Source organism: Corapipo altera, unplaced genomic scaffold (genome assembly GCF_003945725.1).
Source record: "Corapipo altera isolate COAL_440 unplaced genomic scaffold, ASM394572v1 56, whole genome shotgun sequence".
Lineage (NCBI taxonomy): Eukaryota > Metazoa > Chordata > Aves > Passeriformes > Pipridae > Corapipo > Corapipo altera.
In genome coordinates, this window is record NW_020884896.1 from 4804050 (window position 1) to 4826312 (window position 22263).

At 56.3% G+C, this 22263-nt stretch overlaps 2 protein-coding genes across 7 annotated transcripts in view; both read left to right on the forward strand.

Moving 5' to 3' along the window:
* The window catches only part of HPSE2 (heparanase 2 (inactive)), a 110095-nt gene extending 93148 nt beyond the window's left edge, over positions 1–16947 (forward strand). The window contains exons 7-11 of the mRNA XM_027648261.1: positions 1960–2066; positions 3197–3311; positions 14973–15118; positions 16078–16224; positions 16307–16947. Coding sequence (XP_027504062.1) covers positions 1960–2066; positions 3197–3311; positions 14973–15118; positions 16078–16224; positions 16307–16472 — 681 coding nt within the window. The 3' untranslated portion in view covers positions 16473–16947. The remainder of the gene's footprint in view (positions 1–1959; positions 2067–3196; positions 3312–14972; positions 15119–16077; positions 16225–16306) is intronic.
* Positions 16948–17438: 491 nt separating this feature from the next.
* On the forward strand, positions 17439–22132 carry HPS1 (HPS1, biogenesis of lysosomal organelles complex 3 subunit 1). Of its 6 annotated transcripts, none has more exons than XR_003528461.1 (18): positions 17439–17558; positions 17648–17785; positions 17852–17994; positions 18222–18330; positions 18530–18690; positions 18767–18869; positions 18969–19073; positions 19159–19234; positions 19346–19413; positions 19974–20064; positions 20216–20392; positions 20460–20527; positions 20661–20783; positions 20884–20949; positions 21146–21290; positions 21390–21503; positions 21642–21724; positions 21926–22125. XR_003528461.1 is itself a non-coding variant. In XM_027648256.1 (18 exons), exons 1-18 carry the CDS (start codon positions 17460–17462, stop codon positions 22086–22088), a joined length of 2109 nt encoding a protein of 702 aa, XP_027504057.1. In that variant the 5' UTR covers positions 17439–17459; the 3' UTR covers positions 22089–22132. The 6 variants fall into 6 exon arrangements, 5 of the variants coding, with proteins under 5 accessions (XP_027504057.1, XP_027504058.1, XP_027504059.1 ...); XM_027648256.1 differs by having other exon boundaries at positions 19974–20141; positions 21926–22132; XM_027648257.1 differs by having other exon boundaries at positions 21150–21290; positions 21926–22132.
* Positions 22133–22263: the final 131 nt, after the last annotated feature.

Consider the following 22263-nt stretch of genomic DNA (forward strand, 5'->3'; position numbering starts at 1 on the left):
TTCATGACCACTATGAACAACTGTATTTTTTCCCTGATGATCATGTTTTGACTGTGTCATAAAACCCAGCTGTTGCTGACATATGGTGTCAGAGTCTATAGATCTGCCTGGCTAGTGAGCGCTCCTTTCCCCACTGGTCCAGGGGACCCAGCTCACATCTCTAACATTGGGATAGGTGACAAGGGCTTTTCAGGGTCTCCCTGCTTCGGATAATATGGGGGCCAGAGCTGTGACTGACACGCTCAGCTGTCAGTCCTGGAAGAAATAAGGAACACCTAGTGAGTGGGAAAGGCTTTAGGGACTAGAGGAGGTGTCCGTCCATCTGTCTTGTCTAGGTTTTCAAATCATACCACTCACCACAATGTCTCACTGTTGTAATTCCTGCAGGGAGAAACCATAGAATGAGTAAACAACTGAAAGAGGCCCTGGGAAAGGGGATGAGAGGGTCGGCGCAGCAAAGCTGGAGGAGAGGAGCTGCTTTCTGAGTCCTCTGACACAAGCTGGGAATCATCCATGTATGTGGATGATCCTCCTGCTTTTGGGAGGCATGGCAGGGTGGTCAGTGGGATCTTTGTGGGGCAAGTGAGAGACATCAGCTGACCCTGCTTCCACTGAGGGTATAATACCACATGAAAAGTGGTGGTATGTGTCCCACCTCTGCTGCAGGTCAGGAACCTGCTGGGAAAGGAGTGAGACCCCATCCATCCCCAGACCAGAAGCAGCAAGGAGCTGCCCTTGATGTAGGTTGAGGGAACCCTCACACCCACGAGGCAGAATTGGCTCTGCACAGGGCAGGGCTGGGGAAGGGCTCTCCTGGGAATGCCAGTGTGGCTGAGCAAAAGCACAGCACTGGGTGCTAATAGCCTCCAGCTTGGCTCTGAGTCCGTGCATCCTGCCGGGGCTGATTAGAGCAGCTGGACTTGTCCACTTCCCTGTTTTATTGCTTCCTCTCCGACCGGGGAAGGTGGCGGGCTTAGATAATTACAGGCAGGATGCCAACACCTCTGGGGCTTCAGTCAGGGTTGTCGACTCTCACAGGCTGTGAGTGGGAGGCAGCCCAGAGCTGGCGTATTTAACATCTTTGAGGGATCCCAGTCCATCCAGCACATTCCAGCGCTCCTCACTAATGGGGCAGGATCCATCAGGCTGCGCAGAGCGTTCCTGGGGCCTCTGGGTTCGCAGACATCTGGTCGCAGAAGTTTGTCACCCAGCCCGGGGAAGTGGGATTGCAAGAGAGAGGACAGGGTGTTGCGCGGTGCAGAAGGTTGCTCATGCCAGGAGAGGGCAGCTCTGGCCATCTGAGCCCTCCTGTCCCGTCTGGCATTTTACAGGTGTCTGTGCTGCTGGCTGAAGCCTTGTTAGGGGTGGCCCACATGCTCGGATCTGCATGTCCCACCTTTGCCATGGACCCCTGGGGTGGCAAAGAAGCCCCTGCTCAGCCACGGGACTGCCTATCCATGCCCAGAGGCATCACACGGCTTCCTCTTTGGGTATCTGCCTTTCCTCCTTGTGGCTCCAGTACATGACCCAGTGCTCCCACACTGCAGAGCCGTTGGAGCTCAGGGGCTCCCCATGGCTGGCAGCCACCTTGCATGGGGATATGGAGAGCTAATGTGACGTGGGAGGGCAGTATATGGGATGGAGTGCATAGGGAGGCTATAGGGAAGAGCAGGGTCTGTGATTGGGAGCACGAGAGGACATTTGGGAGGTCATGTTTGGAAGAGCTCCAGAAGATGGGTAGTAGGTATGTGGCAGTGGCAGGAGAGAGTGAGGAATAGTCTCCCATCACCAAGCTATGGTGAAGACACATGCCAGGGCCAGGCAGGCACTGGCTGCCCAACAGTACCATCACCAAAGGCCTCCATAAGTCTTCCTAGGGTGTAGGACAGGAAATGTATGCCTTGGCTTTAAATCACAAGTGCACCAGAATAACTTTGGTTTCTTTTGTCTCCTGTGCAGGTAGTGAACACGTACACGCCAGGGAAGAAGATCTGGCTGGAAGGTGTTGGCGCAACCTCATCTGGAGGCATGAACAACCTCTCCGATTCCTATGCGGCCGGGTTCCTGTGAGTGACGCTGGCTTGCCAGCACCAGGGCACTGCCACCCCCACTCTGATGGGGCTGCAGCACCAGGCTCAGGTGCTGCAAAGCCACTGCAGCTGACAGAGGGCAAGCTCCATGCCCACCTGTACCCCCCTTAGTAGTCCCTGGCAGCCTGGGTATTGTTATTTTCTCCATTGTATCCCTATTACCCCTCCTCAGCCCTGCTTTCCTGTAGGTGACCCAGCCTCTGGCATACTCAGAGAAGCAGAATAAGAAGTGAAGTACACTAAATCCCACACTGGTACCATGCCTACAGGACACAGGCATGGAAAAGAGGTGTGATCCAAGAATGTCAGCTGTGGCATCCCAGGGCTGGCATCCCAGGAGGCTTGCCTCACCCAGCAGCTTGGGATTGCCTGGATCTGCTCCTGCTCTGTGTTTTCGATTCAGGCTGCAGCCACTCATCTTTGCATGCATTCACCCCCAGGGCACCTGCCCAGGGAGAGGGCTCAGGGGGAATGTCAGGGCTCAGATCTGGAAACTGTTTTCTCTCCTTTAAAGATACAACCATTCCTGGCTCCTGGGACTTGTCTACTGGCACAGTCCCATGGCCTGGACATACTACTGCAAAGCCTCAGTTCGGATCTTCAGCACTGGCCATGATCAAAAAAGATGGAGGAAAATTATCCAGGCTTTGCAGGGAAGCACAGGGACATGCCTGGAATATCAGGGCTGTAAGGGTTGGAGACCTGTCCCAGGGGGTGTGAGAAGACAGGCTGGTGCAAAGGTCCAGTCTGCCCTCCTCAGACAGCAGGTGCAGAGTGCTGGCAGGCTGTGGGAACACCCTGGGCTCTGGGCACAGGGATGAGACATTGGGATGCATGCAGGGGCTCAAGAGCGGTGTTGGGACACGCAAGCTGAGCACAGTTGAGGCAGAGGTGGCTGCAGTGGGGGGAGAGGCATGTAGGTTTTCTGGGACCGGGATAGTGGGAGCTGGTTAATACTCAACTCACAAAACCATCTGAAGGCTTCAGCTCAGGTGCTGGAGCAAACATCAGGTCAGATGCATGAGAGTGGCTGTGCCACTGGGGCCAGGTCATCCCTCCATGGTGGTCCCTCCATGGTGCCCTGACTCTGTTCACTCTGTCCCCAGGTGGCTGAATACACTGGGTTTGCTGGCCAGCCAGGGCATCGACGTGGTGGTGCGGCATTCCTTCCTCGACCATGGCCACAACCACCTGGTGGACCAGAACTTCAACCCCTTGCCGGTAGGTCTGCCCAGGGGCATTGTGCTGGCACTGGCTTCTCCTTGCACATCTGGGGGGATTCTCTCCTTGTGGCCTCTCTGAACTCTGCTGGAAAATGAATTTTCCATATATGTTTCTTGCAGTGTTAATAGAAGACATTAGTTCATGTCAAGTGTAACAAGTTGGTGGCAGATGGGAGAGCGATACCTCTGAAACTTCATCTAGTGTCCAGGGTTGGTAGCACAGGAGGGAGGCGGGTGCCGCTGAGGGGGGCCAGTGCAGGCTGTGGATTTGGAGGGACATATATGGCAGGACCATCACACATAGCATGGGGCACACAATCAGATCTCTAGTGTTGAGCTGGCCTGGGGGAAGCCAGGCTAGAGCCTCAGCACTCGATTTCAGATCTCTAGAAACAAAGGTGAAAGGCTTGACAGTGAGCAGCGGTCCTCACCAGTGCCACACAATATCCCTCACTCTTCAGAAGCACCTGGGCAGAAGGGAACTCCCAGAACACATGGTGCTGATAATGAAAAACCCTGTTAAAAGTAGCAGGTTTCCTTTTCCCATTGGGGCTAGTAAATATGCTGCCTTGTAAGCATAGTGCCTGGCAGAGCAGCTGGGTGCTCTGCATCTGCACTTTAAGGGATTTATGGGTCCATGACCCAGCAGGTGCTGCTGGCAGGCTAGGGATCCCTGTTGGAGAGATGCACAATTCTGGCGGTCTGAACTTGCCTTTGATGCTGTGCTTGGATCTTGGTGGGTGGCTGCAGGGGAGCAGAGGCTGAGGGAGCTGTGTTTCAGTCAGCTCTACCTACTTGACCGATGAAAATGGCATCCGTGTGACAGCGTCCCTGAGCATTGGGGTGGACACAGGAGGTGTTGATGAGATACAAGGTCTCTGCTAACCCTCCCAGCATGGCATGGTGGTTGGCTCTGGAGAGCAAACCAGTGAGCAGGAGAGCATGGTCCCCTGCCTGTGCTGCTCTGGGTATCTCGTGGAGCACCTAGGTCTGCTCGCACATGCAACCTGCCAGCAAGTATGCCTGCCAGATCTGGGGGCCTGGGCTGGGGGAAGTCTTGGGGACTTTGAGCTTTGTTTGAGATGAATATGAGCCTGCAGCAAGCACTTGATGGGTTTCTTCTGAAGAGTCAATTTCCCTGGCCAAACCACATCTCCCCCTTCCCCAAGGCTTCAGGGTCCCCCTGGATTGCTCCCGAGTGGAGGTCAACACCTGCCTGCTGTGTGGACAAGGGCAGCGGGTGGCTGTGGCTCTCCCAGCACAGCAGGTCAGAGGGTGGCCCATGGCCAGCTCTGCCAGCACAGTGGGCAGTGGCCCCAGAGTGACTGGAGCAGGCATGCAGTTAGGAACAGGATTAAAGCCAGGGAAGGAGTTAAAGGAATAAACCCCAGGCTGTTAAACACAATAAAAGTCTTTAAACTGGATTTTGCTGTTGTTTTAAAGATAAGTCTCCCAATAAGTTAGATGTCAATCTCCATCATGATTGTTTCCTCACTCTCCCATGCTCCTTCAGTGCTGATCCCACATACCACCACTGTATTCCTGCACAAACTGTAGTGGTACTTCCCCAAACCTTTCCCTCCATTCCTGTGCTATAAAAGAGCCACGGGCAGGTGCAAACCAACGAAGGGTTTAAAAGCTGTGAACTCCACAAAGCCCAACGGGACCGAGCCGTGACCTGCTCCGCAGGACAGTGGCTGCTCTTTTCCCGTGGGAGCTATCAGGGAGATGAAAGCCGCTGGCTGTACCTGCGCGGGGCCGCGGCACTGTGAAATACAATCTGCTCATTAGCTGCCATGACAAAGAGGTTTCCGCACGTCGGCTGGGCGTGAGGCAGCTGCCTGCTGAGAGAAGGGCTGCACCGCCGCAGCATCAATCACAGCTCCAGCTGGCAGCTCCTCAGGGAACTGGGAGCCAGGGCTGGGCTCCCCATAGCAGTCTTTGCACCTCCTTCTCCTCCCCTGCCACTGCTGATGCCTGCTTGTTAGATAAAAGGGTGGCATGTTTCAGGATGATGAGCTGAAGCTGAGCCTTTTACAGCAGTAAAGTACCAGCTAGCTGCATGGTCCAGAGAGAGTTTCCTGCATGGTCCAGGGACAGTGCAGCTATGCAGACACAGCCCTTCATTCCTATCTTAAAGAGCCTCTCATAAAAACCCGAGTGATTTGTAGTCTGTCACCATACAAGCACTGTGCTGGTGCTACATGAGCCCTCCTTCCTGTCCTTCAGCTGGATCCCTTGGATCCACGTCAGTACCATCTCTGTTAGGGCGTGTTACAGTGGACGGCATTAGAAAGCTCATAACGTGTGGCGAAGGTGTCGTGTTGGGGAATCAGGAAATGCAAATAACAGGGATCACTTGGTGAACAGCACAGTGGGAGCCTTGGCTTCTAAATCACCCTGTTTCTTTCTTCCTCTCCCATGGGAGAGGAAGCTCTGAGTGGATTTTTTATGTGCAGGGGAAGGAGTGGGCAGATCACCACATCGCTCTATGTATAGCAGAGTGGCAGTAGCTGTTGCGGACTATGCTGTGAGCTAGCGAGGGTTGCCAGCTCGTCAGGTGGGTAAGGAGCATGTCTGCTCTCTGGGCATAGGCACCAGGCAGTAAACACGGGTAGCCTGATGGGATTTGCTCTGTGCTTTTTGAGGGTTAGCCTTTCCTTAGCTTGAAAATAAACTTCCAATCTCTGTTCGTTTCAGTGGGAAATGCAAGAGCACCTGGGAATAGCTGCTTGTGGGCAGGGTTGCAGTGAAACCTTGAAAGCAGAGGTTTAAGTAGGTCTACCCCAGGCTTTGCACTGTGGTGGCTTGCAAGTGCAATGTAGCCTGACTCCCCGAAAATGGTCTCAGGTGACAGAAGTGTGGCCAAGGGGCCCTGCAGCTTCCCAGTGAAATTAGGAAGATGCTCACATCTCTGCTGGGCTTTCCACACACTGACTCATGAGCTAAGCAGGGACTTATGGCTTTTGGGGCATTTTGCAAGGGGCATGGCCTTTGTGCCCCCCATCCAGGTCCTTCACCCATGGAAGAGCAGCTTGAATGCCCATCCTGGCTGCCAGAATTGCCCATTCACCCTCTCTCTGAGCTCAAGTGTTTTACTGTCTTGTTATTTTTGAAACAACATTTTCATGTATGGTTGGAGTGCTTTTTCTTCCTGAGTGATTGGGGCAGTCAGTCGTATAATAGTAAGGGCTCGTGCTTGAGAAGCCCTTCAAATAAGCCTTTCACAGGTACATCAGTCTGTCTGTCTGCACTTAAACCCACCTGTACATGTGAGGGACTGAGGAGTGGAGGGAAAGAGGGCAGGAACAGCACCAATATTTGCTCTTCACAGGGCAGTGCCTCTGAAATGCTGATCTGGCATTTGGTAGCTCTAGGATCATTTCAGACATGCAGCTTACACATTCTATCTCTCTTTCCTTAATATCTTTCTGAAACAGTCCAGAGGGATGCCATACATTTATTTCACCCCAGACAGGCATAAAATTTCTCTTCAGATTGTTACAGAATGTTAAAGACCTTTTTCAGTGCTCTTCCACATGGTACTCACCTCTTTTTTTATCCATCCTTGGTGGTGATTTCTGCTCCCTTAAGGTACAATGCTATAAGGTTTTACCTATGCAGAGAAAAAACTTGAGCATATTTCTAAGTAGGGCTTGAGGAACAAAAGCCCCATTGAAAAGCCAAAGCTGAAAACCAGACTTTCACTTCCTGATAACTGTGGGTCCTCTTGGACCTTCCCCTAAAGACTCTGGACAGTAAGATACTAAGGTAGACACTAAAATTTCTTTTCTGCATATAAAGTTCATATGCAGCATGAGAAAGTCCCAGAGGGATCACAGGGTGAAGCGATGGCAGGGGCTGCCTGCTCAGCTGTGGTGGTGGAAGACAATATGATATTGCCTGTGAATTGATGGCGTCCTTGAGAAAGTATCACAGCAGTGTGAAGGTCTGTGCCCAATGGTGCTGTGATCAGATGCTTGGACGCTGCAGGTGATTTTTCACCTCCTTTGGCTTTGCCCAAAGGCACTGATGGGAACTCAGTGGGAAAGAATATTACTGTCTGTCCTGGAGGAGGGGGGACCCTGAGCTCATACTGCGTCTGTCCTTAGTGATTTGTATCCTTCCCCATGGAGCTTTCGCAAAAGCCTTGGTGTGAATAAGCTGAGTACCAGGCTGCAACCATCCATAGAATTTCTTGAGGTCCCTGGGGCAGAGCCGTGGTGTGAGCTGTGTGCTTGGGCTGCAGCTGGCAATTTGGTACCAACGGTGCTTGCCCAACATGTCCCAAGCATCAGGGCATGAGTTGGGCCTCCCAGTCTCTGGGTGCACAAAGGCAAGGGGCCATCCAGTGAGGTGCCAGGAGAGTGGGAGCGGGTCCCCCAGCCATGCTCCCGCCTACTGCACGTACACACTCCCTGGTGCGCTCATTAGCTGAGCTGGCTTGGCAAGAGGCGCTGCTAATTGCAGCTGGAGGTCCCAACCGTCTCCCCGAACGGTGCCTCTCCCACCCCTGTGCTGCACCAGAGGGGCCCCAACCAGGCCAGGGCTGTGGGGGCAGGGTCCTTGCCCACCTGTGCCCATACCCACCCCGGGGGGCCAGGGGAATTCAGCTCTACTGCTGCCCCAGCCCATCTGCACATCCAGCACTGAGTCACCGCGCTGTGCACACACAGCCGTCTGAGCTGCCAGAGCAGAGCTGTGGCTGCTGTTCCTCTCCGAGGGACCCTCAGCTTCAGGTCACCATCTAGGAGAGGGTGGTCGGGTCAGACTGCAGCGTGCCATGGGTCATGCAGGCAGAGGCATGGTCCCAAGTATGGGAGTGACAGAGGGTAGGGAGAGAGAGCAGGTTCAATGGAGCTCGCACACACATAGAAACTGTTCCTGATGATCATAAATCTGCTGCGCGGGTGTATGGCACCCCCATCTGCCCTGCACGCTGGAGCACTAGCTCTGGTGGGAGCGACGCCTACAGACAGGGAAGGGGTGGGAGAGGCGAGGACTGGCAGGAGCTGTTGGTACAGGATTTTCGCTCTGACCGTGAGAGGGAGGGATCAAATCCCGGGCAGTTCAGGTGTGCATGGGGGAAAGGCACGAGAAGTCAAGCTGAAACATGGTCCGCTGAAGGGCAGAGTGGAAATGGTGCCCTGCAGAAATCTCCCAGCCAGCCTTGGCACAAGTGCCTAAAGCAGGGCATCCCCTCCACTGCCTTGTCCTTTCTACCGTGTCTCAAGGACTGAGGCATTGTCTGCTTTCTGCACTCTCATTGCATTCATCCTTCCAGGAGTTCCAAGTTAGCTCTGAGGATCATTTTATCTGTGAACAAGGAGACAGATTTAAAGCACCTAAACTCTTGCTCGCTGTCACATTTGGTTAAGGCACCTTTCCCTCTTAGTGCACCAAAAAAAAGGTCTCTGAAGTTCATATGCTTGGACTCTCAAATGCATCAAAGTTGTGCTGCAGCTAGCAGCTCTGGCACCCACCCACTGGAGCTGCAAGACGTGTGCAAACCTGGAGCTGGGTTGCTCCTCCTGCACTGGAGGGTGGAGCAGAGACAAACTCCATCTGGGACCAGCAGCAGTGGCTTGGTCTTGGGAGGGTGGACACAGCCACTGCTCACAATCTCCCAGAAGCACTATGCCAGTGACAGACCTGCCCACCTTGGTGACAGAGCCAGGGCTCTGCCAGGGCTGTGCAGGAGGTGAGAGAGCAAGACCCTTCTCAGGAGAGGTTGGTGTTCTGGAAGAACAGGAAGCAGAAAAGCTGTGTTTGGTTTTCAAGCTTTCTGATCCGGCAGCTCCACTCCCTGTAGCCTCCGTTGCCTGAACCCTATTAGGAAGAGGTGATGACAAAGGAGAGGTTTATCTGTTCCTCCATCTGCTCAGCTCCCCAGGAAGGCAGAGACCACTGACTAGGGCCAGCTTGTGAAGGGCAGTAGGCAGGGGCCACTTCCACTTGCCACTTTCCCAATGCCTGGGTAGGCTGTCCCCTCAGTGCCACTGGTGCCTGGCAGTGATTCCTGTAGCTGCTGCTCCTATAGCAGGAATTTTGTGTTAATGTTGGTGTTTGGTCTTCCTCCGGGATGGAGAAGAAGAGCAGAAGAGAAAGAGACAAGGGAGAGGAGCTGAGCGAAGGGTGCAGTGGCTTGAAGGCTGGAAAGATGTGGTGCTTTCTGAGCCTTGGCAGGTTAAGCTGCTGGCACAGATCCAGGAGACCATGGTGGCTGTGGGATGAAGGGCTAATACTCAACCCAAAGACAGAGATTGCAGTGCTGCTGGCACCAGTGGCTGAGAACTCTGCTTTCTAAGCGCATGACTGCACATACATTACCAGGTTATTTTGGATGAGAGGGACTCTGCTGTCTGTCCCCGCATGCTGTGCTTCGGAACTTATTGCAAAGCAGGAGCTGAAGTCAAGGCAAGAGCTCAGCACCCTGTGGCTCTTGCTTGAACACAAAGTGCCTACATGTCACTGAGCTGGTCGTTTTGGGCAGTAGATTGCACTAACCATGGCAACCCGCAAATTGGAGCTAAAAGCATCACTGCCTATCCCTCGTGAGGGGAGCATCCGTGTCTGAAGCTGATGATTTTGACTTCAGCAAATGTTCCCTTTGGGGTGAGGCTCTGTCCTCCTCTGCTTGTCACAGGACCTTGCACAGGGTTTGGGTGAGAAAACCTCGAACTCTCACAGTCCAAGAAGCACATAAAACTCAGGGATAATGTTAAAAGCAGCATTAGTCCAGCCATGCTGAAGGAGCAACTTGCTATGGCTCGAACAGGATGTAGGGAACTCCACAGGGAGAAAGATTTGGATGCTGAGGTTCTCTTTAATGTACTGGAAAAAGAGAGAACAAGAACCACTGGTTGGAAGCTGAAGCCAGACAAATTCAAGCCGAAAATAAGGAGTGGGATTATTAATAATGCGGATGTTTAACCACTGAAACAGACTCCCTGGGAAGTGGCAGCTTCTCCATCTCTCCAAATCCTCACAACCACAGTTACCATTTTCTGGAAGATGCTTTTGCCAAAAGCAAGACACTGGGCTCAACAGAGTGATAAAAGAACAAAGCTCTCTCCTGTGATGTTCAGACCAGCCAGCCCTTATTTCCAGTTGCTTGGACTGTGGAAAAATGGAGGTGAAGGTGCGGGAATGGAGCAATCTGTCACAGGCTGTTGAAACTGGAGTGTGCCCAAGGCACAGAGGAAGAGCTTGGGCAGCTTCAGAAGATGGAAGAAGCAAGAGGAAGAGGAATAGGGTGAGCAGCAGCCAGCTGATGCTGCTGATGACTTGGGGAGATACAGCCATGCACCGACAGCCCCAGCCAAAGGAGGCCGTACACCACAGGGTCACAACCTGCTCCTTTGAAGTTCAGCTGCCTTTGCTAGTTACAGCCCCCAGCGGATTGAAGGGCCACGACTCTGTTACTCTGGTTTTCTGATTATGGAAACACCTTCTCACACGTGATGAGCGCAGAGCTGAACAAACTCAGGTGGGCTGTAAAGCTGCTTTGCTGCCTCTAGGAGAGAGTGGGAATACGCTCCTCCAGTCCTCCTGATGGCTCTGGAGGTGGGAGGGTCTGGTTAATAGCTCTGCCTAAGGGTCTGCCTAATCAGCCTTGTTTCCAAAAGCTGAAGTCTCCAAAAGCTCCTGCAATTAAGTAAAATGTGCAAAGAGATAAAGTGGGAGCCTCTGGACTTTCCCTGTCTAGTGGAAAGCTTGTAGGTCTTCACTGGCCCCATGGGGCTCAGAAGATGAGGCTGGTCTGAGCTCTGTACTTAAGAGCTCACTTGAGACAAGCGCCCCTCCTGCCCATGAATCAGGAGGGGCAGGACGGGAGACCTCTTGGGGCACAGGAGGGCTCTGCCTTCAGGTGCTCCTCACCTGCAGCACTGCTTAATGGGTCTGCAAAGTAATTAAAGCAAGAAAGCTCCCTTGATTCCCATGGGACTAATAGCAAACCAGCTTCCTGTCTGCTATTCCTCCTCTACCACTACAGCTGTATTGCTGGCTCAGCCCTCATAATGGGAGCACTCCCAAAGACAAATCCTTTCTGCAGTTGCACGGGAGCCACTCATTTCCCTGGGCATTGCCTGGGCTGCCTCTGACAGGATGTCTGACTCCACACTGGAAGGCAGGCACGTGTCTTTGCAAGGCATATGTGGGTGCTGCCAGCCTGGGGAACTTGCTTGCACAGTGTTTGCCACATAGGAGTGGGTGCCAGCTGCTGTCAGGAGCCCAGGAAGAGGTCACTGATAAGCAGAAAAATCACCCTGTTTGCAGCCAAGCTGGGTTTCAAGAGCAACTGTTTCCCAAGCTGGTCACCATTTGAACAGGAGCAAGTAGCTGCAGGTGCCCAGCAGCCCTGATGTGATATTGACTGGAGTTCATTCATGGCCAGTGGAAGGAGCAGCCCTGGAGCACCAGCCAAGATGGGGGAAGTGCCTTCACCCAGCAGGTTTGTTTCCATCATGGTAGATGTGTGTGTAATTTATCATCCAAGTGCTTGGTGTCACCAGGTCCTGGTAATTTATTGCAAGTAATGTGGTTTTGGCCCCCAACACAAGAGGACTTCTGATGACGCAAAAAGATGCAGCTGTCTTCAGTGCTTCCCTGCAGTAATCTGAAGAGTTCAAGTGCCTCGAGACCAGTGCTGATGACTCCTTTTTCAGGCCCGGGTCATTTTTCTCACCCTCCTTTGAACTCTCTTTGGTATTTTCACATCCTTCTTGAAACTGAGACTTTGGAGCTGGTCTTGCCAGCAAGGCAAGATAAAATCACTGCTCTCCCCTCACCTCTTGCAGATGGTGGAAGGACAGGATGGTCCCTGCACCACACTGGAGCATTGCCTGTGCCAAAATGCTGCATGCTCAGCTGTGATCATCTCACACTTTGCAGAACAGCTCACTCTGCATCACTGATGACTGCCTTACCCATCTCACAGCATTTTTTCTCAGAAAAGCTGTGTATTCTTAGTTGGACCAGAAGCTCACAAAACATAGCCAGCACTTTCCAGAGAGACAAGCATTTGTCCTTGTGCCCAGCCCAGGAGACACTGAATGGTGCGGCCCTGCCCATGAGCCACCAAGGCAGGAGCCTAGGGCTCAACACCCCCAGCTCTGCAGGGTTTGTCAGAGCACACTTGGGATAAGTGTGTGCTAAGATGTGAGATTTGGCAACAACTGGGGCAGGTTATGGGGCTGGGCAACTCCCCGTACCCCCACATTACAAACTTTGCTGCTGCTGAGCCTTGAGAGTGGAGGGATGCTGATGTCGAAGCAGCAAACCACTGGGGACCACACAGCCCAGAGGGACAGGTGCTCACATGGAGGCTAGAGCTGCTGTGCCAGTTACCCGTGGTGACAAAACCATCAAGAGCCCCCTGCAGAACAGCTCGAGATCCATAGGGAAATCCTGAGGGCAGACACCAAGCATCTGGCCTCTGTCACTCCCATAACCTGTGGGTGAAAGCAGCATCTCGTCAGTGGAAATGCTGAGGGGGCTGCTAGAATGACCTGAGAACCTGAGCTGACAAGTAGGTCGGGACACCAACTAATTTATTTTTCACTCATGACCATGGGACTAAACACTGCAGCCTGTGCTCACCTTTGGTCTAGCTGTAAATTTAAGTAATTACTCATCTAATGATGCCGACTAATCAGGGTGTCTCACCAGAGAGCCGGCAGTGTCCCGGGCACTGTTTCTCCTGTCTGCCATGAGCCTGGGCAGCATAGGCCAGCACAGATTCCTACAGCAGGGGAAGGCTGGCAGAGCCCCTGCAGCTTGGTGCAGGCAGGGACATTCCCAGGCTGCAGAGCAGCCCCACCAGCCAGCAGGGTCAGGACAGTGGCACGTGCCTTATGGACAGCACATATATGCGGCACTGAGCAACAGCAGCTCATCCTCCCCAGGAGCTATGGCCTTGTGGCTGAGCCTCCTCAGGCTACACAAGCCTCTCCCTTCAACCTCGCATCTACTTCAGGGCCCAGAGTTTGTAGAGGAAGCAGTTACCAGGCTGGTGTAGCACAAAGACCCATGGTTTTGACTGAGAGCAGCAAGAGGAGAGCAGAAGGTGGCTTTTCTTCAAGCATTGTGGCAAAACCTTACACAGAAAGTGGGAGGTATGCTTGGATCTTCCTTTGCCAGGCCAGCCAAGCACTGATGGAACAGATTAGCTTTTGCTGAGCTGGGCTGGAGAGAGGATGGGGCTGGCAGTCCGATCTGGACGGTGGGTTTTTGCCTGGTGCTGGTCACTGCTACCCCACTGCTCAGTTTTATCTGCTGCCCTCTTCACCTAAAATGCCTGTTAATCAGGGGCTGTGTGAGGGTTCTCCACCCAGAGGATGGATAACTGTACCTATATGAGGGATCTGCACTTCCACCTGCCTGTTCTGCCCTGCATCCTGGGGCCCTGGAGACCCCATTTCCCCCTCCACATGCTCCTCTGGGGTGGCAGGCCCCTTCCTGGCACTATTCAGGCCACACAGGGCTTTCCTTGACTTCCCCAGGCAGCGTGCAGAGCCACAGGGTGCTTGTCCAATGCTCCCTTCCTCCTCACTGTGCAGTGAGGTCAGATACCGATGGGCAGAGCTGCTCCTGGAGCCACTGTGACTATTGCTGCTGGGTGTTCGACATTTCCAACAGGGATCATCCCAATTGGGATCATCCCAATTGCCCTGGTATATATGGTCCCTCTAGGACAGAGGGGGTTTATCCAAAGTGCTCATGTGTGTGATAGTGCCTCAGCACTCACAGGCAGCACCCAGAGAAGCAGCGGGAGAGGCTCCATCTCCTCAGCATCACCTGGTGTGCCTGGATCAGCAGTGGGGCCAGAGCCCCATCCTGCAGAACAACAGGGGAGCGCCTGAGCCTGCCCTTTCCCTTCCCACAACCCTGCTTCATTTATCACACACCTCCCAGCCTCTGCAGCGGATGAGTGGGGGGCCCTGCCGGCAGCAGCCTCCATCACCACACAGCCTCACCTCCCTCCCCAGGGCTTGGGGTCCATCCTGTGTGCCGAGCAAGGCCATGCCCTGTGGGAAAAAGTAGTATGTGGTGACGTAATTAAGGCTGCATCATTTACACATGTGTGTAGGGTCTGAACATTTCCTATTTCTTGAGTGCTTGGCTTCCCTATGCTCCATGAGAGGCTTTAAAACGGGAAAAATACCTCTGGGAAGCCGAGCACCCTCAGCAGTCCCAAAAGCCAGTGTGCCACAAACAGAGATGAAAACCTGGCATGCTCCAGCTCTGTGTAGAGAGTGGGCGAAGAGCCTGCTGCAGAGACATCACTCTCATCACCCTCCTGCCTGCATCAGCTGGAGCTGGTGCACAGGTCCACAGCATGGCTGTATGTGGGTCCATGGGAATGTGCGAGGGCACTCATGCTGCTCCCCATGCTCTGCAACACAGCCAAAAGCTGAGCTTCTTTAGAGGGTATCCATGTATTCCTCTCTTAATCTCTTTCCTGGAAACAGTGATGCCATTATGGCTTGGACTGCACAAAAAAAGCTCATCCCAAGGCAGACATCTGGCACACAACATTTTCACCCCAACAGCCGAAATTTTACTAGGCTGCAAGCAGGGAAGCCAGCCTCTCCTGCCAGCTCACTCTGTGAGTTGGGGGACTGTTGTGCTGCTGACTGTCCCCTCTGCCCCCCAGGATTACTGGCTGTCCCTGCTCTACAAGCGCCTCATTGGTCCCAAGGTGCTGGCGATCCACGTGGCCGGTCTGCAGAGGAAACCCCGCCCCGGCAGGGTCATTCGCGACAAGCTGCGGATTTATGCCCACTGCACCAGCTACCACAAGTAAGCGGAGCAAGGGAGACTGTGGGCTACAGGGTGGGATAAGCAGTACCCCCAGGAGATGGAGACCGACAAGGACACGCTGGGGCAGGAGCCTGGCAAGGCAGCTTGGCTTCCCAGGGTATTCACCTGGGTGGTGCTCTGGCTGCTGTCAAAGTGAAGGAGCACAGGAATGGCGATGCCTCCGATGAAAGTCGTGGCAAGCCCTTGCCTGGGAACGGGGCCGTCCGGGAGCGGTGAAGTGGCCGCCGGGCAGGCCGGGCAGCAGAGATCAAGGGAGTGGATTACACACGAGGGGCCCCCCGTCGGTCGGGTTACCCGCCGGGCCGCGCTGCCGGGTAGCCTGGCCTGGTTATTGTTTCGCTGATAAGGTCTTTGAAAGCACCCCAGCGAGCCGGGGGGGCGGCCACCTCCTCCGCGGACACAAGTTGCTATTGTGGAGGAGGAGAGACTGTTTCTTTACACAGTCCAGATGCTTTCAACATGCCTCCAACTCGGTAGGAAACCTTGTCCAGTAACTGACAGGTGCAAAGTGCTTTATAGCCTTTGTTTGGGGCTGCCTGATTAGGAAGGGACAGAGGAGCAGTGTCTGGACCCGTCAGTTGGGTGCCTGGGGTGGCGGGGGCAGACAGCACTCACATACAGAGTTCCTCTCCGTTCTCAGCCTCCTCCTTGCAAGTTTGGGGGGGCTGTCCTGGGACCACCACCCCTGCTCTGAACACCACTGTAGCACCCTCTTAAGTTTTGTCACCCTTGGCTGAGGAGCGGGGGTTGAAAGCTGTCATGGCAGAGCCAAGCTTTGTGATGGAAAGGTGGCATCTGCCTGTGGAGGGGCAACTGGGATGGTTACATCCGGATGGCTGCATGAGGCCAGTTCTTGCAGAGATCCCCAACCCCCTTGGAGGCAATGGTCCCAGGGCACATGGCAATGCAGCCCTCACCTCCCATTTTCCCTTTTGCAGCCACAACTACGTTCGGGGGTCCATCACCCTTTACATCATCAACCTGCATCGCTCCCGGAAGAAAATAAAGCTGGCAGGGACGCTGCGGGATAAGATCGTCCACCAGTACCTGCTGCAGCCCTATGGCAAGGATGGGCTCCACTCCAAGTAAGCGTGATGCCGGTGGCTGGGGTTGCCACGACTGCCCCATCCTGAATGCCACTGCCCTGACCCTCTCTTCGTCCCACAGGTTGGTCCAGCTCAACGGGCAGCCACTGGCCATGGTGGACGACGGGACCCTCCCTGAGTTGAAGCCTCGCCCTCTGCGGGCCGGCCGCACCCTGGTCATCCCCCCGCTGACCATGAGCTTCTATGTGGTGAAGAATGTGAATGCGCTGGCTTGTCGGTACCGATAGCCCGCGGCCCAGAACAGACTTGCCAGCCCCGCTCCTGCACCCGCACACTGCCCAGGTCACGCTGCCTCCTTGGCAGCCCACGCAGCCCCGCCACAGGGCCATGCTGGGTGGCACCACACATGCCCTCATCCTCACACCCTGGATGTCCTCTGCCTTGGCACCCACTCCTGCCCTGTGACCACAGAGCTCCACGTGCCCTGACCACCGTTCTGCCAGAGCAGTGCAACAGCCAGTTTGCAGGGCCTGCTGCCAGCCATCCCGTGAGCTGCAAGAAGCACCCGGTACTTAGCGCCCACTGGCTGCGTGGAAGGCTGGGGTGCCGAGCCCCGGTATAGCGTGGGGCAGGCATACTCCTGAGTCCCCTGGTCCCACTGCCCAGGTGGTGACCCTTCCAGCAGCCGGACCCCCTTCCCCGGAGGCGGGCAGTGCTCCGGTGCAGCAAGCGCATGGAAGCAGCTCCCTCTACTGCCGCCAGGATGCCGCCAGCCGGCCTGGCCCGCCGCGGGATGCACCGGCCGGGGCGGGGCGGGGTGGGGCGAGCCGGGGGAGGGGACGCCGGGGGCCGTCCCGAGTGGGCGGGCCCGGGCTCCACGGCGGGAAATGTTGATAATTAAATTATACGTCCCGGAGCGGAGAGGGGGGTCGAGAGCGTGTCCTGCCCAGGAGAGAGGCGGTGTCGTGGGCAGGAGCAGCCGCGACGCGCCCAGGCACTACCGGAGATGTAATAAAGTTGGGCTGTCAACCGCGCCGGCGTCTTCTGTCCGCTGCAGGCCGGGGCCGGGGCCGAGACCGGAGCGGGACGGGCACAGCCGGGGCGGGAGCGGGCGGCCGCGGGGCGGGAGCGGTGCCGCCCTGCAGTGCCGCGCCGGGACACCGGGGGCGCTGCTCGCGTGGGCGCGGCGGTCACGCGCGGCGGAGCAGGAAGCGGTGCGGGGCGGGTGGGGCCGCGCGGTCCCGGAGCCCCCGGTGCCCGCAGCGCCGCTGGCCATGCGGTGTGTCCTGGTCGCCAGCACCGCGGCCGAGCTGCTCTTCTACTGGGCCGATGGCGCCTTCCTCCGCCGGCTGCGGTCGCCCCACGCCGGGCAGGTGGGGCGGGACGGGGTGGGACGGGTGCGGGGAAGGGGGCGCGGGGGGCGCGGTCGCGCGTGGGCGCTGATCGGGAGCGTGTGGCGCAGGGCCCGGCGCTGGAGGACAGTCTCAACACCCTCTTCGCCCCCCTCATCATCTCCTGCGCGGCGCTGCTGGAGAAGCTCGCCGACACCTACACTTGCTTCGCCACCGAGGGCGGGCGGCACCTCCACGTCCTGCAGACGGTAGGACCGGCACCGGGGACCGGGGACCCCCGGCCGGCCCCCGCCTGACCGCGCTGCCGGTTGCAGTTCGGGGACTGCCTGTACATCGCAGTGAACGGCGACGGGACGCAGACTGAGGACGACCTGCGCCGGACGCTCTTCGTGCTGCGGCGCTTGGTGGAGGCTCACTGTGGGCTCGTCACGCTCGACTCACACCTCATCCGCAAGGAGTGAGTGGGCACGGCCACCGGCACGGGCTGGCACGCCGGGGTTCTGGGGTGGCTGCCACGCGGTGCCTTCGTGCAGCACCCAGGGGTGGGAGTGGGTGTCTCCAGACTGGGACGCCGCTTTTCAGCATGGCCCCCCTACCTGCTGGGCTGCAGCTGGGTTTTGTGGTGTCCATCCCACACAAGGAGGTGACAGCTGCCTCTCACTTCACACTCTGTGACCGGTGCAGGTTGCGGCCAGCTGACTCAGAGCAGCGGGAGCGTGTATGGAGCCTGCTGCGGGGCCTTCTGGAGACCTACAGCCGCCTGCGGGAGGAGGACCAGAGCTTTGCAGTGGAGGTACCAATGCCCTGGGATGTCCCTCACTTTTGGGGCGTTCCAGGGGTGTGAGGCTGCATAGGGTCCCAGGATGTGAGGAAAGGCTCTAGGCTGGGGACTTTGAGGCAACTCCCTGGAGCAGTGGAAGCTCAGACTTGCTCCTGCTGCGTGAAGCTGGGTCTAGGGGAACTCAGCAGCCTTCTTCCCACGTGCACCCCAGGCTGTGGAGCGGCTGATCCACCCTCAGCTGTGTGAGCAGTGCATTGAGTTCCTGGAACGGCAAGTGGTGCAGTACATCAATGCCAGTCCTGAGCGTGGTGGGGACGAGGTGGGCCATGCCTTCCTTCTGGTGCACACCAAGCTGCTGGCCTTCTACTCCAGGTACACCCGGCCCCACCGCCCTCCCCAAAGACACCACTTATCCTCCCGGCTGACCCTTCCCTTCTCTGTCCTGCAGCCGCAATGCCAGCTCCATCCGCCCGGCCGACCTGCTTGTCCTCATCCTCCTGGTGCAGGACCTGTACCCCAGCCAGAGTGCCGAGGAGGAGCTCAGCTCTCAGGTGATCTAGAGCAGAATTGGAGTCCAGAGCAGGTCAAGGTGCTCCTGTGGGGGCATGCCTTGGCAGCCAGGCTTAACTTTTTTTCCCTCTTTTTGGAAGCCCATGGCAGGGAACGTTCTCCCCGAGGGACCCAAGAGAAGTGAGAGCATCCCTGTGAGTGGCCCTGGCTCCCATGGAGCTGCAGAGAAGGACTCAGATGACCAGGTGAGGCCATGAGATCAGGAGCTGTAGGGTGGGATGCTGGAAGGACTGCCTGCATTGCTCCCATTGCTGACACATCCATTCTCAGTGGCAGGACACAGATGATCAATCTGTACCCGAGGTCTACTACACACCTGAGCCCTCGCCAGGCGGGCACAGCACAGGTGAGTCCCCAGCTAGGCAGTAGCCCTGCCCCCTGCCCCCAGCCCTGCAGAGGCTCTGGGGCTGTGAAGGGGCCTGGTGGGAAGGGTGACCTGCTCTTGTGTTCCCTGCAGGCAGTGAGAGCTGGTCAGAGGGTGCTGAGATGCTGAGCATTGGGGAGGCAGAAGCTGCAGATGTCCAGGTGAGCACAGTCCTGCAATGCCTCCCAGCTCCACACCTCGACAGCCTGTCCCGATGCTCTTTGTGCTCTTTGCGGTCTCTGGTCCTTGGCACTCGTCTCTTGCTATGCTGCAGCTGTGGGTACCCTGTGTCCCACATGTTGTGCCTAACTGTGACAGCTCTGACTGCCCTCTCTGAGGCGTTGCTTACAGTCTCCCTGTCCAGAGCTGTCAGCAGAGAGAAATCGGGGTTGCCTCAGAGCAGTCCAGTGTCTCCCTCTGCTGCCTCTGGGCTTTCTGGGCCGCTTCTGTGATGGATGCTGCAGCACTTCACACACTGCAAGTAAGCATTGGCCTCACTTCAAGGCATTTGCAACCTTTGTCTTTCTGTCTGGTGCTCTTTTGGGGTTCCTGGGCACTTCCCTTGCTGCTGATCTTCTGTTGCATGGCCCCTTCAGCTCCTTCAGTTCTGTCATGCCTAGTTGCAGCTTTCAGGGCATTGCCATGTCCCTACAGAGCATCCCAGGTTGGTGCAGGCTGCCTCATACCCACAGGGGGCTGAGCATCTTCTCTTTCTCCCCAGATGGCAGAGGACTTGCTCCAGACCTTGGGGCCTCTGGTGCCTGAAGCTTCAAACCCCAGAAGGATCTTCTTGGATGCCAGCCTGCGGGAAGGTTACTGCCCCTTGCTGCCACATACCATGCACTGCCTACCACTCTGGCCAGGCATCTCCCTCGTGTTACTGACCAAGGTGAGCTGCCTCTGAGGTCAGGGAGGCGATGTTGGACTGAATCTTTCCTGACCCACGTCTCCCTTCCCTGGTAGGGCCCCATGACCCAGGTGGCTGTCACCTTATACCAGTTGCTGGATGGGTTCTTGGTGCTGGAGAAGAAGCTGGAAGAGGGGCCAGAGGCGGGAGTTGCACGCTCCTACCCGTTCCTGGCCGAGCTGCGGCAGCGCATGGACAAGTTTGTGAAGAAGCTGAGTGGACAGGACATCCAGGTGGGAGTGGGAACATGAGGACCCTGTCCTGCTGTCCCCACAGCCTGACACAGTCCTGTCTTTTCAGTTGCAGAACACCTGGTTGGACTTCAAGAACAAGATATTTTCCCGGAGCGAGCCTGGGAGCTCCTTGGAGTGAGTAGGGGGTGGCCAGGAAAAGTCTGCAAAGCAGGCAGGCACCTTTCCCAGGCTCGGGCCAGCACAGCTGTCCCTGCAGTGCTGGGGACCCAGTGTCCAAACTCAGTATTCTCTGTGTCTCCTGGCTCAGGCTGCTGCAGGCAGTGGCCAGCGTGAAGCGGCAGCTCTGCTCTGTGTACCGCCAGCTCTTCCTGACCTCTGCTGGCCACAGCCTGTCCCAGGGGCTGCGGGACCATGCTCAGAAGCTGATGAGGTGAGTGCATGGGGTGGTCAGCATCACCAAGGGGCTGCTGCACACCCAGCTGTGCTGGGACTTGGGGGTCCTGGACTCTCACCGTGCTTCTTCTCGGCAGGGAGAAGCTGCTGGACTGGCGGGACTTCCTTCTGGTGAAGAGCAGGCGCAATATCACCATGGTGTCATACCCATCTCTGCGGCTGGGAACACAGCCTGGAGAGGGGGTGTCCCCAAGGGGGTAGCAGACGTGGGAGTGGGACCCTGTCCCCCAGCACCAGGGTCAAGGGGAGGAGTGTGGTGGGTGAAGGCAGTTTCCCCGGAGGCTCAAGGGCTGTCCTGGAAAGGCACCAAAGTTGTTGGACACCCTTAACCCACCCCACATACCTAGAGGACTTTCCTGGCCTGGTGCACTTCATCTATGTGGACCGCACAGCTGGGCAGATGATGGCACCATCACTCAGTGTGACAGAGAAGTCCAGCTCAGAGCTCGGCAAGGGTCCCCTGGCCAACTTCATCAAGAGAAAGGTACTGCTCATGGGGGATAGAGGTGACATGGGAACCACCAGAGGGGGTGGTAGTTGGAGGATTTTCTGCTCAGGCTTCAGGTGTCCCTTTGTCCTCCAGGTCTGGTCCCTGATCACACTGGCCCGGCGATACCTACAGAAGGGCTACACGACACTTATGCTGCAGGATGGCGACTACTGTTGCTCCTACTTCCTCTGGTTTGAGAATGAGCTGGTATGTGGGGCCAGGAAGGGGCTGAGCCCCTCTGCCCCAGCACCTTCTGGGGCAGGGAGAGGGGCTGTAGGCACAGCCACCTCTGGCTCCTCTGCAGTCCCATCCCTGTTTCTGCCCTCTGCTGTCGTTTCTCCCCAGGGCTACAAGCTAGAGGTGATAGAGGTACCGGTTCTGTCTGATGATTCTGCTCCAATTGGGATGCTGGCAGGGGACTACTACAGGTGAGCAGTCACCAGCCCTGTGGTGTCACTGCAGGGTGATACTGGTGCTGTGGTGTCACTGGGGTTGCACCAGCCCACCTCCCCAGCCTGGTGCCATGGTTCTTCTGTGTCCTTGCAAAGGACTTTCTAAAGGGAAGATGGTTAGAAAGGGGGTGCCTGTGTGCACTCTACCTGCCAAGGCCTCTTCCTTCTCCTCCCCAGGAAGTTGCTGCGTTATTACAGCAAGAACCACCAGGCAGAAGTAGTGAAGTGCTACGAGCTGCTGACTGTGCACCTGGGCATCATCCCCTCTGAGCTTGTGGTCCAGCAGGCCTGCGACTTGGCCCGGCGCCTCTGGGAGCCATCCCGCATCCCTCTGCTCTGAGCTGCCTCTAGCCACCTCGGGCATTAAAGCGGGTGTGGATGTTCTGGGAACCTGGGCTGCTTTCTCAGTATCTGTGTCGTGGGCTGTGTCTGCAGGCAGTGACAGGCAGCCTTCCCATCCTTCAGTCTGGCAGGGCTGGCACTACCCCCTTCCCTGCTCTCCATGGGTTTTCACT